This window comes from Heliangelus exortis, chromosome 2, assembly GCF_036169615.1.
Source record: "Heliangelus exortis chromosome 2, bHelExo1.hap1, whole genome shotgun sequence".
Classification (NCBI taxonomy): Eukaryota; Metazoa; Chordata; class Aves; order Apodiformes; family Trochilidae; genus Heliangelus; species Heliangelus exortis.
In genome coordinates, this window is record NC_092423.1 from 23027367 (window position 1) to 23044858 (window position 17492).

At 42.2% G+C, this 17492-nt stretch overlaps 1 protein-coding gene across 1 annotated transcript in view; it reads left to right on the forward strand.

Moving 5' to 3' along the window:
* The first annotated feature begins 4941 nt into the window (after positions 1-4941).
* CDK14 (cyclin dependent kinase 14) overlaps positions 4942-17492 on the forward strand; it is a 306222-nt gene continuing 293671 nt past the window's right edge. The window contains exons 1-2 of the mRNA XM_071735199.1: positions 4942-5445; positions 11386-11417. Of these exons, the coding sequence (XP_071591300.1) occupies positions 5355-5445; positions 11386-11417 (123 nt within the window). The 5' untranslated portion in view covers positions 4942-5354. The remainder of the gene's footprint in view (positions 5446-11385; positions 11418-17492) is intronic.

Consider the following 17492-nt stretch of genomic DNA (forward strand, 5'->3'; position numbering starts at 1 on the left):
GCATCGCTTCATCTGTGGGTGGTGGTGAGAAATTGCCTTCTACTTGGCTTACAAAATTATCAAAATTATCTTCCTTTTCTCTTCAGTCCCAGGGGTGGGGGACATGAGTGAGTGGCTGTGCAGCACTCAGCTGCTGACCACAGTTAACACACAGCTCTGTCCTGGCTAAACCAGAAAGAGTTTGTACTTCCCTAGAAATGAAACTGTGCTTGTTAAAGACACCGTGTTCCACCTGCAGCCATTTCCCCCCTGAAGTGGTGGTATAAAGCAAGAACAAAACAGAAAATAAGTGACCCCACATATGAAATAAAGTGACCATGAGAGGGTACTGGAGAGGTAAAACTGGAGAGGTGGTTCAGCAGGTCAACTCTAACCAGCAGCTGGCTCTAAGGTACCAGGAAAACCAGGCTCTTCCCAGTGCACCATTGGAACAGCATACGTGTGAGTCCTAACTCATTCCTTCCTAATCCTGTCTGGCAACAGCAGACAGGCTGGAGAGGCAACATCTGAGCCTGTTTGCCCTCCATTCATCAGCAGGGATGTATTGAATATCAGTGGGGCAATTTCCACAGGTTAATAAAACCTGGGATGATTTAATAAAAATCACTTATAAGGTAACACTTGATACACCAGCTTTGAGAGCTTTTTGGGGGGACAAGTTATGATGTGGACGTAGATTACACAGGCACTATTCTCCTGTTATTGCTGAAGTTTAATTTTTGTCACTAATGCATTTTGCTAGTAGAGCTTAAAGGTCATGTCCCAAAGGATATGGCACAGTTTGTGCTAGCAGAGCCTGGCTTTCTCCTTGGATAACAGTCATCTTGGATTGAGTATTACTAGAGGACGAGTGAAAGTGAGATTGAAGGGGGAGGGAGCTGTTATGTGGCTTTACATCCATCTTCATCACCAGTGGGTCACGAAAGGATTGCTGTGTTAACATGCCACACAGCTCCCAGCACTTGGGTCCCAGACATGGCAGCAGAGAGAGATCTTTTCAAGGTGAGCAGACTGGGCTAATGAAGAACATCTCCAGCCAGGGTGATTTATGAAGATCTACTTTGTACCAAGAGGAGAAAGCCTGGCAAGACTGTGCTATCCCTGGAGGAGTTCTGCTGCCTATTTCATCCCCCCAGAGAGCCTTGCTGCTCTCCCTAGGCAAGCCCTCCCAGGTGAGGGCTTACTCTTTCCCGGTAACATTCCCAACATTAACTATCTCTTCCACAAACACACACTGCTTGTTTATGTGCTCCTAAGGTTTCTGAAATTCAAACACTTGGCCCAGGAATGTAACTTAAGTACACTGCCTTTCAAGAGCCCCTAAGGAGAAATGATGGGGGTGGGAGGAGGGGGGGCAAACACTGGGATTTAGCGAGACCTCAGACCACATAAAATGACTTTGTAAAATCAACAGCAAATGCCCTGAGATCTGCAAAGTGCACAGCTCTGCATTACACTCTGAGCCACCATCTGCACCACACATCACGGATTTATTTTTTGTCGTCTCATCTTACCCTGCAAGTAATGAATAGGGCAAATGTGGCTGCCCCATCTGCAGCAAGGAGATTGCTGGCACACCCTGTGCTCCAGGCCCATGACTGCACTGCTTATAGCCTCAAACAATATGTTATTTTACACAATAATGAACAAACTGCCAGCCCTGCTGTCTCCCCTTCTTCAGAAATAACAAACCCAGCCATACCTCAGTGTGAAACATTGAAATGATTAGGCTGGCTCTGGCTTGCATGGAAGCAAATGTTTCCTGTTGTCCAACTTGCAAGTGGTATCTTGGCAAATATTTTCCCTGCACTTGATAATCCTTACATCTGCGGAGTGATTCAGCATGACTCAGTGGCAGCAGCAGAGGTCAGATTTGTACTGAATCCTTACCATAGCCAGGCAAGGAGATGCTGGGGTCATAAAGTAACTGCAAGCAGGTTTTTATTCAGAGTATATCTTTGGGGAGTCAATGTGAGAAAGGTAGTTGTAAATAATGTGACTGGCTTTTATAATTCAGATGCCCCATTAAATGCAAACATGCTTTAACTTGGTAGAGGCTCGTGGAAGAAGGCAGTAAACAGCAATATTATTTAGCATTTTTTTCATGTAAATTTTCTTATGCCACAAATTGCAAGAGTTAAACATAAAAACAGAGATGAAAACCTTCCCCTACAAGGAAGTAAAACGTCATCATTAGAATAGCTGCTATCTCTGTGGTTTTCTAATTATGTGTTTCTGCTTTACTGGTTTCCTGAGTTGGGTGATGGAAATACAAAGAAAAATAAGAACCACCAGCTTATAAGCTTGATCAAAGCTACAAAAGTGACTCCACATTCCTGAATTCAATGAATTTTCAACACTAGTGTCCTTGGAAACAGAAGAGGTTTGGGTGGGGGAGAGAACAAAGAAGGAATCTAACAGAAATATTTCTGCCAACTAAAGACCACTGAGGGAAGAATAACACAAATTTGCAGCATGCAGTTTGAGGATCTGTGCACAGCTTCATGCTCATCCCTCCTCTGGTGGAGAAAGTCTGTGTAATATCTCTGCGGACTGTGCAGTTTTCAGAAGATGAGGCCTGGGGTTCTCTCACTGGCACCACACTGATGTTTAATTTAGGCAAAATTTTCATTGATTTAAAAGACCCTGACATATTCTGGAGGATCACTCCTAAGCAGATGTGAAGCCAGATGCTTGTCAGAAATTCTAGGTTGCCTGTGCTTCTCTCAAAGCAAACTGCACTGCAGTAGCCTGGCAGGAGCTTGTCCTCCACAAGTGATAAAGTCATAGTTTACCTAGAAATAGAGGAAAAGTGGGAATATTGTTCCAAATTCACTAGGTGCTAGTATCTAGGCTAATTCACTAGGTAAGAGAGCATCTATCAGTTAAGCACGGTTAATTACAGGCTCCTCAGAAGCTCTCAGCTATAACCCTAATTGCTGAAAGCAAGCCACAGACCAAATTATAGCAGTGTTAGTACAAGTCTCAGCTGGGTGGCAGGGCTGCCCAGTGTGAACTGCATGCACAGAAAGTGCAAAGGCCTCAAATACTAAACTTAGTTTCAGCTCCTGGACCAGAGTATTTTACTAATGATGATGACATTTTCCTCTACACTCTGAGCAGAAATACTCACCAATAGTGCATCAGCTTTAAACAAAGATGAAACCAGCAACTATTATTAAGGGCTCAAATGTCACTTTCTGCAGTGACTGTAAGTGTTTGTGTCCTCCTTCCTTTTCTCCTTCTAGTCTCCTTATCTTTCTTTTTAATTTTTATTTCTCCTCTCTGTCCCTGCAACATTTCGGTTTCCAGCTTTACTCAATTTCTTTTCATAATATAACACAGCCAACATAAAAAGTACCATTTAAGTCCCAATTTCAAAGATGGTCAATGGGATTCACACTTTTGAAAGCCTTTTTATCAAAGTGTAGATTCAGGGATTGTGCAATAAGCCATTTTACCACCATTACTGTACTGTACTATATAGCAGGACAATTCCCCATTATCACGTGTGCCACAAAAGACACATGTATAAGCACATAGAGTAAATTGGAATAGATAAGATTTCCACCTCAAGATATCACAGAATCATAGAATATGCAGAGTTGGAAGGGACTCATCAGGATCATCAAGTCCAGCTCCTGTCCCTGTGTAGGGCACCCCCAGGATCACACCGTGTGCCTGAGGGCATCATCCAAACGTTTCTTGAACTCAGGCAGGCTTGGTGCTGTGACCCCTTCCCTGGGAAGCCTGTTCCACTGCTCAGCTGCCCTATAGCTGAAAAACCTTTTCCTGGTGTCTAACCTAAACCTTCCCTGATCCAGCTTCCTATGAGTACATAGGAACTCATGGCACACCTCTCCACTGTAATAGAAAGGTCTGATCCCAGGGCTTAGAGCTACAGATGGCTTGAACCCAGCTCACTAAACACTTGTCTAGACAAATGTGCTTCTAAAATTGAGTTAACAACTCTTTAGCTTGGACTCTGTCTAATCCCAGCAAATTGTGTTAGGTAGCCTCATTAAAACCCAAGTTCATTTTAACCAGATAACATGCATTAAAACACAATTTGAAACACGCAAACCTGGGCTTTAAAATGTTACCTAACATGCACTGTTCTCAAAAAGTACCTATTTTTTATTTTAGAGTAGACATGGTCATCCATCTTGATGGGTTAAACTGATTTATTTTTCAATAATGTTGGTTCAATTGAGTTAACAAGATCAAAAGCTCCCAACACTCATTAAGTTGCAGGCTAAAGCACTTGAAGGCATATTATCTGGCTGTGCTTGGAGATGTAAGTGGAGCCCAGGTTTCAACTTGAAGGGCTGGGTGCGTACCTAGGGCGAGGTACCCTTTTCCTACCAGCCTTGCCACAGCCCCTGGGGCAGCATCCCACCCAACGCCCACCATGAAATTTGGCCGGGACGACGCCTTCTTCCACCGCCGAACCCACACAACTTGCACCGGCCTTTCAAAGCCTCGGCCCAAGGGAGAGCGAAGGGCTTCCTCGGCCAGCAGCAGACCTCCACCGGCCCTATTCGTTCTCCAGCCCAAACGCTCCCACACTCGTCTTCGATGCTGCCCCCCCCCTAACGTCGCCCGGTGGGGACAGCCACACGGCTCCTCCGCTCGGGACGCGCCCGCAGAGAACCAAGGCGCCCGACCCGGCCCCAGCTTTCCCCGCCTTCCCCTTCACGCCCCCGCCGCCGCTTCCTCTCCGTCCCACCTCCCCCCAGCAGCCGCCCGTCCCGCCGCCGGGGAAGGGCAGGGGGGGCGGCGGCGGCAGGCGGGGGCAGCGGGTGCTGCGGGGTGGCGGGGCCCCGGCTGAGCCGCCTTGCCAGCGCGGGCAGGGCAGGGCCGGCCGCCTCCCCCCGACCGCCTCCCCCCCAGCTACCTCCCCGCGGCCGCGGCGCGGAGCTCCGCTGCCCTCCCAGGCTCCTCCTCCTTCTTTCTCTGAGCGCACCCTCCTTCCCTCCCTCCCTCCCTCCCTCTTTCCCTCCCTTCGCCGGTCCCCGCAGCCCCTGGCCGGACTTTCCCTTCACTCCTCCGTCTCTCCTCGGCGCTGCTTTTCCCTCTTCGCCCTCCCCGCCGCGTCTGGCTCTGCCGGGGCAGCCCGGGGAAGAGGGGCGGGACGAGGCTATGAGCCGGGCGGTGGCGGCGGGGAGTCGAGCAGTAGCAGCAGCAGCAGCAGCGGCCGCGGCGTAGAGCTCCTTTCCCCGGGCGGGACCGGGGCTGTCCCGCTGCGCTCAGCGGCTCCCCGGGGCGAGGGGAGGGAGCCGAAGGGGAGCTGTATCCCCCGGAGCCAGGAGAGCAGAGGTGGCGGCTGGTGAGCGGGGAGCGGTCACCCCCCCATGTGTGACATGATCGACTCGCAGTCCGCTGAGAAGATCAGCAGGATGAAAAAGTTGCGGAGAACTTTATCGGAGAGCTTCGGCCGAATAGGTGAGTCCTGCACTGACACTCGGTTCCCGACGGTGCTACCCGGCGCCCCGGGGTCCCGGCGGGGGTGGCGGGGCGAACGCAGCCGGGCTGGCAGCACCCGCGGCGGCACCGACCCTGAAAAACGTTTCCTGGGAGGAAAGCTCGGGAAAATAGCAGCTCTTTCCCGGCAGTGCTGCATAGTGAAGGAGTTAGCCCAAAATAGGCTAGAAAAAACAAACTATAAATGAGAGTTGGCTAGCGTGCTTCCATTGCCGAAGGAAAACCTTGGCAAAAAGCAAATGGTTATTTTCGTTTTGTTGCTGGTCTGGCAATTTATTTTTTTTGGTCGGGCTGGACGTCATTTTAAGTTGAGGCGTGAGATGCTGAAGCAGATAAGGGCGGCCCAGTGATTTAGGAGGCCAGACAAAAGAAGCCTGTCTGTCATCGGCCGTGAAGTCTTGTCGTTCTTTCACTGACATAAACCATCCCGAGGTTGCATTACCGGAACGCTGCTGCCAAGCATCTTATCTCCCGCTATCACCGCATCGCGTGTGGGTTTGACACCACGTTATTTTGCAGTCGAGTTTGTTACCAAGAACAATGCCAAAGAGTTCTTGTGTGCTCAGATTGGTGTTTCTCTTGGTCTTTGGCACACTGCTTAAATTCACAGTTTAGAGCTTTGATGACAGCACCAACAAGCAGCTGAACGGGGAGAGACGGTACCTTGGAGGAGGTGTGAGGTGTCCCCGGGCTGCAGGTAGTGCCAGAAGGCTGGGCAGTGGCCAGGGTGGGCAGGTGATGCAGAAGCCTCTGACCCTGCAGACCCACTCTCAGCGCCCTTCCAGAGCCCTCACCCATCCGTTGTCCCACTGGGATGTTTTCCTTACAGTCTGGCTGGCAGACGTGGGTCAACTTTCTGAGCTGCTTTGTCCCAGTGAGAGGATGTGAAGTGCCTGTGCTGCAGCTGTGAGCTGTGGCATTTGGTTCTCCCTCCGTAGCCCTACCAGGGAGGTGTGCTGAAAGATATGGGCATTATTTTTTCACATTGTGTATGCATTCAAGGTGCTACATTTAGCTTTTTAGGACTGCAAACTTTAAGTGTAGGATAGCATTTGAAATTGGGTGTCCTTTGTTGGCCTACTGCAAGATGAAAAAGACTTTGAAAAGCTCATTCTTCTTTGTAAACCAGATAGTTTCAAGGGTAAATGCCAAGTTTCAGTTGTGAAGCAAATGTCGAGTCATGATTATAAATTTCTATCCGCATATGAAAATAGCTTTTACCTATCATCAGTCTTAAACTTGTAAAATGCATTTCACTTTTTTTTATTAGGAAAAATAAAAGCAGTCAGGTGTTTGGTTTGTCACATCTTTGTGTGTGCTTGTGGATACACAGACACAAAACTGTGGATGGGTTTTACTAATAGCGGAAGTCATTAACAAAGAAAATATTTTGAATGAAGATGCTGCTTTGTTGTTACAGTGACAGCCCTGTTAATGCCTTTTAGGGAGCAAGGCCCCTCTGGCTGGTAATTTCTGCATGATTTAGTTTGCTCCGTTGGATGATCATCTCTTTTTGTCATTTTTCACAGATTAAATAATTTTTTAGTTTCCTTGGGAGCTTTGGCCTTGTTTTAGGTACATAGATTGTTATGTCTTTCAGCTGCTACAGTTCTTCATGCATGTGTGTAGCAGTGTAGGAGTGTGGCCAGGTTCCTGGTTGGTTTGTTTGTGGTGGTTGTTTTGTGATTAAAACTCAGCTGCTACCAGCAAACCTGTTGGATCTTCAGATGCTCTAATATTTTGACCATGATTCTGGTAAATGCACTTTGAGCTGAAAACCTTGTTATTTATTAGTATGAGATTTGTACATAGTCTACTCCCTGACACCCAGAGTCACAGATAAGACCAAGCAAAGCAAACCTTTGCTTAAAAAAACTCCTAATTTGCATGCTAGGAAATACTCAATTAAAATACATGTTGTACTTCTCTTCTTCATCTCAATATGAGTTAAAACAAAAACTCGTTACAAGAAGGCCTTCCAGATATTGGTCACTCTGGTTTTACAACTCTTTTTGGAAGATGTGGTTCCTGGGTGAGATTGGCAAATTACTAATTAATATGTATCTAATCTGGAATTTTGACAGTCATCTTTTCACTTGTGATTTTTTTTATCAATAACTGTGACAATCTTTTAACTTTGCCTGTTCTACTGCGATTTATGTGTTCCCATAGGCTTAAGGACACCGTACAGCATCCTGAGCACAACCATATAAATGATACAAGTGTAACATGGGTTTGAGTCAAATAATTAGCAAGTCAAACTTTCACTCACCACAGCAGGGAATACCTGATGGCCTTTCTTAGAATAGTGAGACTACCTCCTGTGTTGGCTGTATTCCAGCTGCCAAATAAAATTTTTCCAGTGCCACAAGACCCCTTCATTTGGACACCAAAGCTTATATTAGCCTGTTGGATAAGAGTGTTGGAAATGTATCTTAATTGTCACTGGCAGTGATTTTTAAAATATTTATTTATTTATTTATTTATTTTGGCTAGGGCTTGCAGTTTAGTACCCATTAAACTATAGTCAAGACTACCTTGTCCCCACAAAGTAATCTGATTTTGAGAGGCCGTATCAGCAATGAATTTACAAATGTGATTTGGTTTTTTTGTTTTTTTTTTTTTTTTTTTACAGTTTGCCACAGTATACTAAGTAATGTTTGAAGCTGATTCCCAACCATCTCTAGATAAAAGCAGAGACAGTCTTAAAACCATGTCAAAGAGCCATTATTTGGTACCTATGTTGGCCTCAAGTAGACATCTTCCTAACTGTGAACTGATGCTTTCCAGCCACTACATCCAGAGACTGTCAGAGAGTGATGAAAACCTGGCTGTATTACACATACTCATCCTGCAAAATTATGACCCTGCCCGTAACTGTTACAATGCCAAATACTGATAATATTTATTCTGCTGAGCTGAAAAACGTGAGGTGTGAAATTATTGTCCATCTCTGAACCTTCACCCTGAGCATTTGCTCTGGGCTGTGTGCAAGTCTGGCAAAGGACACCACGACACACACCATAGTGTGTTGAAGGAAATGAATGTGGCCTATGGTGCCAAACTGAAGTTAATTTTCTAGTATAGACAGGATGCCTTTTTGCTGCAGAAATTACATGCTCCCAGTTCTAGAACCTAAGGCACCCTTTCCTCTGCTCAAAGTTTTTGGATGTTTCAAGGAGTGTCCTTATTAAAATTTAGCACATCATAAAGAACTTATAATGCTAAGAATCTGAAAAATGTACAGAATTCTTTTTATTGATAGGATTTTGTCAGTCCATTAATTTTTGGACAAACACCTAAATTAGTTTAAAAAGCATCATATTTCCTTGCTTGCATGCTGTGTTGTCCATATAAATGATCACATCATACTTTATGTTAACTGACTTTTTGAAATTCAGTTGACTCACTGATTATTTGAGCATTTAAACCTTTATTAAGTTTGGTTCTTAGTTTTATGCTTTGATAATTATGTAATTAAAATTATAATGAGTAATGTATAAAATTAGCATAATCTCTTAGTTATGCAGAGTTCTTGGCTGTGCATTTGTTGAAGTCCATTTAATATCAAAATAATATTTTAAATTTCTTTGTCTCATACCATTTAACATCTGTTTTCTGATGCAATTTCTATAGAAAAAAACTAACAATCAGGTACAAAGAAAGGAAGGAAGAAGCGAAGAAAGAGGAAAACATTGCTGGGATTGCTCACAGAGCACTGAAAGGAGGCTTGAGAGCATCCCCAGGCTTCTTACTATCTCCTAACTAATACAAAGGTTATCTCCACTATCTCCTGTAATGTACACACACATAGCTCACATACCTGAGATAATGAGGAGTTTGTCTGTAAACAGCTCTTATTTCTAACTTCAGCAAAGCTTTTTTTTTTCTTCTTCTTTAACGGTTTAAAAAAGAAAAGGATTGCCTTGATGAGAAAACGTTTTTTCTATAATTTGTTATATAAAACTCACTGGGCTGGTGATTTCTTTTGAAGTTGCTATGTAGGAAATTGGTTGAGAGTGGAATTATTACTGAAGAGAATCTAATCAAAAGAGTGCCCAGGACTCTCTTCTTTTTGGAGAATCTTAGAAAACTTTTAGTGAAAGGCAGAAGTTTAGGTAGAGACATTTACATTACATAGCTACATTGTAAATTTTGTTGGTTATCTGTTACTTGACTCCTCTTGAAATGTTTTGGTCATGTGAAAATCTTGTGTTTTGGTAAGGGAGAAAAGCTTGTCAGTGTGACCTAGGTGTGTCATATACTAATTTATAGTTTGTGTGTTGTTGTGACCTGAAAGGTAAATGAAAAGATCAAAAGTCAGTTCTCAAAAAGTGTTCCACATGTTGGCTGTTTTCTTTTATTTTTTTTTTTGTTGTTGCTGGTTGGTTTTTTTGTTTGTTTTAATGCCCTGACTTATAGTTCTGAGTACTTGGGACCTGGGACTGGGGACTTGGGACTGGGAGTCAGCCTTAAAAACCATAATAATGCATTTCAGTGTGTGCCTCAAACCTCCTCAGCAAAATCCCAGTTTGGGTTTTTTTTTTAAGCTTTTTCTTTTGTTTTTGTTTTACTACGGAGCATGAAATTTAGATGACTAGTAGTAAAACAGTATCTTCACAGATTTGAAGGAAGATCTGAATATCTGAAAGAAGTGGAAATCTGGAAGCAAGGGAAGGCTGGATGATCCCTGCTTTTCTGTACAGAGCAAAGTGGAGTTTGTGCCTTGCTGCCCATGTCAGGGGTTGTGGAGCTGCAGCACTCTGTGCAGAGGTGTCCTGCCTGTGATACAGCTTCTACAGTTATAGGTTTTGGGGTTTTTTTGAAGCTATTAATGCTGCTGCTTCTGAGGACAAAGTTTGGAAGAGAGACTGGTTTAGAAACTAGTAGCAATTTGAAAGCAAAGGGATCATCTAAAAGAGCAAAGAAGCTACTGGAGTCAAATCCTCAGCTGTGCTAGGTGCTTTAGTATTTATCTCCTGCAGAAATAAATGCTTTTTAAGTGTAGGAAGTTAGGAAGAGGGAGCCTTCTGGGGCAGTACATATAAGCTGTATGGTCATTCAGGTGACCTCCCTTATATTGTGAGCTGTCATGATTTAAACTGAAAAGAAATAGTGCAATCAACAAGGCAATGGTTTGTCTTTAACTCTTCCAGAGAAGTAAATGAAGTGTACACAGTACACAGTCCCTGGTCAGTCTGCTTGTACAGTGAAAAGCAACCAGTCTCATACCTTCAGACTTCTACAGTTCAAAGTAGATTTGGGGAGAGACTAATGTTTCTTTACATTTCAATAAAGATACCCAGTATGCTAAAGGATCATCTTTCAGAACTATTGACATCTTTATTTTCTCACTTTACCAGTTCACATGATTTCTGCACTGTTTTCTTCTTCCTTGCTTGTTGGTTAGTTGCTACTTAACAGTGTATGACAAAAGTATCTTCTGCTTTAAGATAAGCCACATTGTAAAAGAAAAGAAAAGAAAAAGGACAAAAGCATGCTACAATGCTTTATTTCATAAAGGCTTAGTACTTGACAAACTGAATAGATGGTTAGGTGTTTATTATACTTTTTTCAGGTTCAGTCAGGGTCTCCATAAAGTGTTTTCGTGCTTACTGGGAATCAAAATTTCAAAAAAACATTGTGAACTCATATTTTCTTTAACCTGAGAGAATTATGTTTTTCATATATATGTAAATATACTTTCTTGGAAACATGCTGTGCAGTCCTACATTTCATTTACAGATTCAGATTTTGAGTATAGAATTGTTATTCATTCCAGCCTGTTTTCTCCTATTAGAACAGGAAAATGTGGCTCTCTTTTGTCTTTTCTGGTGTTACTTTGTGCTTATTGAAATGCAGTACAGATAACTATTTTTTTTTTCCCCTTTTATTTTAAAGCCTTGAAGAAAGAAGATAGCAGCTTTGATGAGGTAGGTTAAACATCTTTGTACCTTACATAGTCCAGGTATGGCTTAGTATTTCTCACTAGTGCTAAAAGAGACCTATAGCTAGTAGTGTTATGACATGCATGTTAATACATTCATATTGCTTGAGCACATTTTTATTTTCCAAATAACTACCAGGTGAATTAGTTGGTCGAAATGTCTGAGTGGAATGCTTGAGGTATTTTTGCAGTATAATAGAACTGGATGTTATATGGAAAGTGGTAATTTAAAAATGTTCTGTACAGAGAAATGTTGCATACAGAGAAAATACTTTATAGGTAATTCTTGTAATTGTAGGCCTGTATTGTAAGAGACAGTGAAAAAACATCACTCTTGAGGGAACACTTTAAATAAAGTGCTGCTGCATTGGCTTCTTGCTGAATATGTCAACTGAGATAGATGCTTATATGAAATGAAAACCTGACCTCCACAAAACCAGGAGCTATCTGTAATGGTAATACAATGCAATGCAACGCAGTGGTTTGTCTTACTTTAATTCTTCTAAAGAAGTAAATGAAGTGTTTTCAAGTTTGGGTTTCTGGCCTGTCTTCAGTATCATATGTGTTAACCTTTAAAATATGCTGTTCATGATTTGTGCTTTCCTTTACCTATGGTTGGCTGTGAGAGTTCCAGGTTGGTGTGAGTTGTCCTGCAGCACACGTTCAGCAGGAAGAGGTGTAGCTCTTGGTGTGATGGATGGTGCTGTAGTCAGTGCTTGCCTTGTACTTCCCTCTGCCACCAGAGCTGGAAACAAATGGTAATGTTTTCATGTGTTGATATTAACACTTCTGGCATTTCTGTGTTTTCTTCTTCATTGCTTGGTGAAAGCTTAAATTCTTGGCTGATTACAGTGAGATAACTGCTGTGTAATGCCAGATTCTAGAATAAATAAATGATGACATAATATATTTGATACTGGGTCAAATCAGACTTCATCTCTATGTAGACAGATTGAACTGAATTTTACATCCCTCTACTCAGATTCTGTAACAGCTATAGAAATGTTTTTGCTTTTCTGGTGTGTGTTGTAGAGTGCTGTAACTAGGCTGGACCCCTCTCAGGTCTGGAATGAAGGTCCTGGGGTCAGGGTCAGTTTTCAGGAGCTCCTGTCAGGTCATGCAGTGGTACAGACTATTGTATTTCTCTTACAACACTGGTAGAACTTGATACGTCACTAAAAGTTACAGCTGTGCAGATGTATGGTTGGTAGCCTCTAAATCCTTAGTTTATAAAATCTGCTCTGTTTTTGTCCAGTACTTTCTTCTGGAGGCTGTAGTGATGTACCTGTGCTATAATCTATCCAGTAAATACCTGGTATTCAATTTGATAAAGAATTTGAAAAGCTCTTTAAAAAAATGCTGTCTTATGAACATGGCATTTTTCCTGTCCTTTCCCCATCTCCAGGATTGTTTATCTACTGGCTGTATGTATTTTCTTTAATTCTGCCATTTTGTTTGAAAAGGAGACAACCTGAGCAAGTTTTTACTTAAATTAAAGGGGCTTGGGAAAAAAAAAATCCTTCAAATATGTTTTTAATGGAATCTGGTTGTTGATGTGAGTTACTGCAGAGATGGCAAGAGAAAGCTAGTGAGAAGAGTACACAAAATAATTTTCTTCCATCTCCTGTAAACAGGGAAGAGCTTGTTGTGACATTAGCATCAATAGGTTCCTTGGGTTTAGCTGACATTTCTTAGAAGAAAGAAAAGTGTGCTAAGATTTTATGTTGTCCTGGTTATCTCTTCAAACTCAGCACAACAGTTCCTGGCAATTATCTTTGTGGACTGGAGAATGGACTGGACCGTGTTATCACTTAATGCCTTGCTTTTCAAACATCCTTCAAATCAGAAGATAAGGCAGTCTTTAGTGGCAATGGTGTAGCTGAAGGTAATGACAGCTACTTCTAAGGGAGAGAATATCTGTGAGCAGAGGACTGTGCACATTTGTTGGTCTCAGAAGCCTATCCTGAGAAAGATGACTGAGACCATACTGTGATATGAAAGGATATGTGGATGCAGTTATGAAGACAGTTACAGTGACAATAAGTGGGAATATCAGATGAGAAGAAGAGATGGAAGGTAGCTGTCTAAATACTGTTTTCAGTATTTGTTTTATTTCAACTTTGTAGGTGTCCTGATATGAAAAGCGATATAGTAAAATATTGAAACATAAATTGCACTTAGCAAGCAGCATCTTCTTCTTGTACAGCTAATAAAAGATACTCTTTCTGTTTCATGGTGCTGCAAGATGCTGTGTCTCCCTCTTCCTGGAGGGAGCCTGGCCTGTGAAGTGGGGATGGAACAAGTAGCAATGAAAATTGTCAGGATTCTGTGCTCCTGATACCTTGATAAGAGAAGGAGGATTGGTGCGTTTTAGCCTTTGAAGCAGAAGCTGGCCAGCAAGGACCTGAAATCCCTGAAGGAAGAGAGAAGGTGGAATGAAGAGCAGGGGGAGCTCTCTAAAGCCACAAATTTGGGGTTTGCAGCCCAATCAGTTTTCAGATTCTCCATGTTGTAGGTGCTACATCAGGAGCTGTCGTGTTTGTCCTTCAGGAACTGAGGGGGAAAAATTGAGCTGTTCAGTGGACGTTACTCTACCAAATTTACACTTGGCACATGGTAGCTCAGAGATACACAACACTGCAGGAGGTTATATTTTTTTTAAAGAGAAATGACTAAAAATGAAATTAACAAACATGATAGGCAAATGTATCACACAATTGCTTTCTATGGGTTACAAAATCAGTCCTCTAGTAAATCAGGACTAAAAGCAAAGCAAGGACATGAACAGCAAAGCCTGTGAATATGTTGCATGTCAGAAAATACTTTCAACTGGTTTAGAAGTGTTTCAGGTATCTGTGTGGTGGATTTAGTCCTGGCCATAAGCTCAGAGCACGATAGCATGAAGGAGCAGTGTAGACTTTGTCATTATTTTGTACCTGCTGTTGCTTTCCTTTGACTAAATTTTGAATGAAAAAAATCCTTTCTGTGGATGCTACTGGCCTTTACTTCAGTCCATGAGAACACTTGAATTAATCAATTTAAAATCACTGTTTGCCTTCCTGAGATGACATTTTCCAGAAACTCAGGTGAACAAAGTAGTAGGACACAGATCACTTTCTGTGTAATCATTCATTCAAAGCAGCAAGGTAATGATGTGCTTTTTTTTTTTTTAAATTTTAGCCTTCTCCTTTTTGTCATACCAATGTTTACTGGTCACATTGTAGGAAATGAAACATGGGATGGCTCCAATACCTACTGAAATCACTGTGAAAAGTCTCAGTATTTTCAATGGTTTGTGGGTTGTTTTTTCTTTAACAAAATACCATAAATTGATGGGGGGGTAGGTTGTGTGTGGAGGCTGTTCCTGCCTGTCTTCAAAGTTATTTTGTTTGAGTGGGAGACACTGGTTTCTCTAAGCACTTAAATCATTATTTAAGACCTTCAGTCATGTATATGCACGGTAGATAAATTAGTACTGGTGTCATAATGAAATAAAATAAAAATAATTTAAAGTCTTGAAATCAATATGAATTGCTGTGACTATTGCTTTGTATGTGCTGAGCTATATTTTAGTGTTAATTTTGTCCAGTAATAAGGAGCATCTTTCTTTTAGGCCACCTTCCATAGGGAATTAGGATATTGTGATTGTGTGTTCAGTGTGTAATACTTTCTGACTCCACCCAGTAACTTTGAAGCTGGCCAACACTAGATGCCTGGATTCTTGGTGAAAAAGCATCTACATTGGCTGAAGGATAGAGATGAGAATCTCCTCTGATGGAAAAGCTGGAATGCAGTTTCTTGTGAATATAGAAGAAAATTGATTAGAAGTGTTATGAATATTCTCGACCTCAGCAAAATCCCTAATACCCATCTAGTATAGCAAGCAAACCTTGCTATGTTTAGAGTTTTCAGCTCTGAGGAATCCAAATTTCACTTATTTTTACTCGTGGAACAACTGTGTGTTTGAAGTGGGAGTGTGTGAAAGGGAGTTTTGCCAAATTACTTCTTGATTCTGTAGTGTTCTTGCTTTCACAGTCTCTCTCTCTGTCTGAAAAAAAAGTCCAAACCCCAAACAAAAAGGCTACACCCTCTGTAGGGTGTTGCCATGGAAAATGTCTTGGTTGAAAGACCCTTCTCTTATCAGGAGGTCTTGGGTAGATAATATTTTGAATTTGAAGAGTGAAAGAGCGGGTTTAGTTTGGAAAAAAAGCAGAACTCTGTAAAGAATGAGTTTTTTTAGTAGTAATCTGCTTGAGAGAGAAGTGTATGTAGGAAGTATAGTTATGGAACTGTATCCATACTTTTTTTTCCTACCAGAGAGGATCTGGACTGTGGGATATGGAGGAGGGAGAAATTCAGACCTCTTGAGGCTCAGTGTTATTTTTTGTAGGATCTTGGAATGAATGCTATTTCACTCCTGGGAGACTTAAAAGAGTGGAGTTGGTGTGTGACAGTCCTATGGAAGAGCCTGTGTTGCAGAGGGGATTGGAATCCTCTTTGTCCCTTCTTGGGTGCAGTAATTCTTATTGATTTGGATTCAGTAAAACCATTACAAAACATAGCTGAGCTTTCTGCTTCTTGATGCTTTATTTAGGAAGCAGGGGGCTGATGACAACTAAGCTGCTCTATGTTGTGATGTGGTGTGTTGTGATGGAGAACTTCCAGAGAAGTGGTTATGGGTAATGTTTATAAATGGCCTGGATACCTTTGGGGTGTGAGTGTTTCCAGTGAACTTGGGTGTGACTTAAGGGTGTATGATGACTTTGATGCAATTCTCATCTGCTTATTGCTGGCACAGTCAGGCAGTGTGTGGTTATCAGGTGTGACATGTGACCAAAGGCTGATGGGAAAAGATATGCTAGTAAGGAATGCTAGAAAAATAAACCCTGCTGCAACTGAACTTGGAAAACAAACACAGGAGTGTAGATGTTAAAGCAGTTTCTAAATAATACTGGGGAACTGTGTCAGAAAATGTTCATCGGGTGGTTTAAGCTACTTTGCCAAATGTATACAAAGGTGGTTCAAGAGTCTTGAGAAATGGGTCTGTTCAAATGTATGTCACAAAGCAAATGAGAGGAAACATAATCCCAGGATGAAGACAGCAACTCAGAATTGGAAGCTGGACAGAATTGGAACCTGCTACTTGAGACATGACACAGGCAAATTTTTTGGGGTGGCAGATAACAGCTCGGTAATGTAATCTGGTGCCTCCTGCAGGAAAACCATCTTCATTTATGCAGTTGTCAGATTCATGGGGTCTATGTGTGTTGGATACAGTTTCTTCCAGACTGCCACTGGAAGATGGGTAGAGTTGATGTTGTTTCATGATGCCAGTTAGTGCATGTGCACTTGTAGCAGAATAATGCTGGCACTTTGGGCATTGTAAAGCCATTCTCAGCTGCTTAAAGGGAATTACTGTTTCCTCTAGATGAGGAAATCTTATTAGGAAATGTGCTTCAGGTGGGTCTTAGAACAAAGCATGGTTCGGAGAGAGCAAATGCTGCCATTCTGCCAGAGCATGGCAGCTTCTTATTAGATCAACTGTGGGGCAGATGTGCTTTTCATCAGTCTCTAAAAATCAGGTTTCAAACTTCCAGTGTCCTAAAAAAAAATCCAATGCTTGGACTGCCTTGCTTAATTTTGCAAAGAATTTTGCTATGGTGAAGTGGAATTTCTGCCACTTCCATGTGCTGTGTTGCATGTCAGAAAGCTGGGGTCTGCAAGATGTGAGACACTTTAGAAGCAGGTCTAGGTGACCACAGTGCAAGCTAGCAGGTAATTGAGAAGTGGCAGGAAAGCCACCAAGAATAACTTAATGTGGGAGGGCTGCTCTCTTGTGTCCTGTTTCAAGGCTTTGGAACAAAAATACAAGATTCTGTGGGAGGCTTTGAGATTTACTTGGCAGTGATTTTTTACTCATTCAGAACAGGAATTGTTCTTAATGCTGGGGGAAAAATTGAGTTTTAGCAGACCAAAACCCTTCTGTTGTGGTTGGGGAAGAGTTTTAATCTCAGAGCATTCCTTAAATGAGTTGAGTGGCAGTGGTTTGACTTTTTGTCCA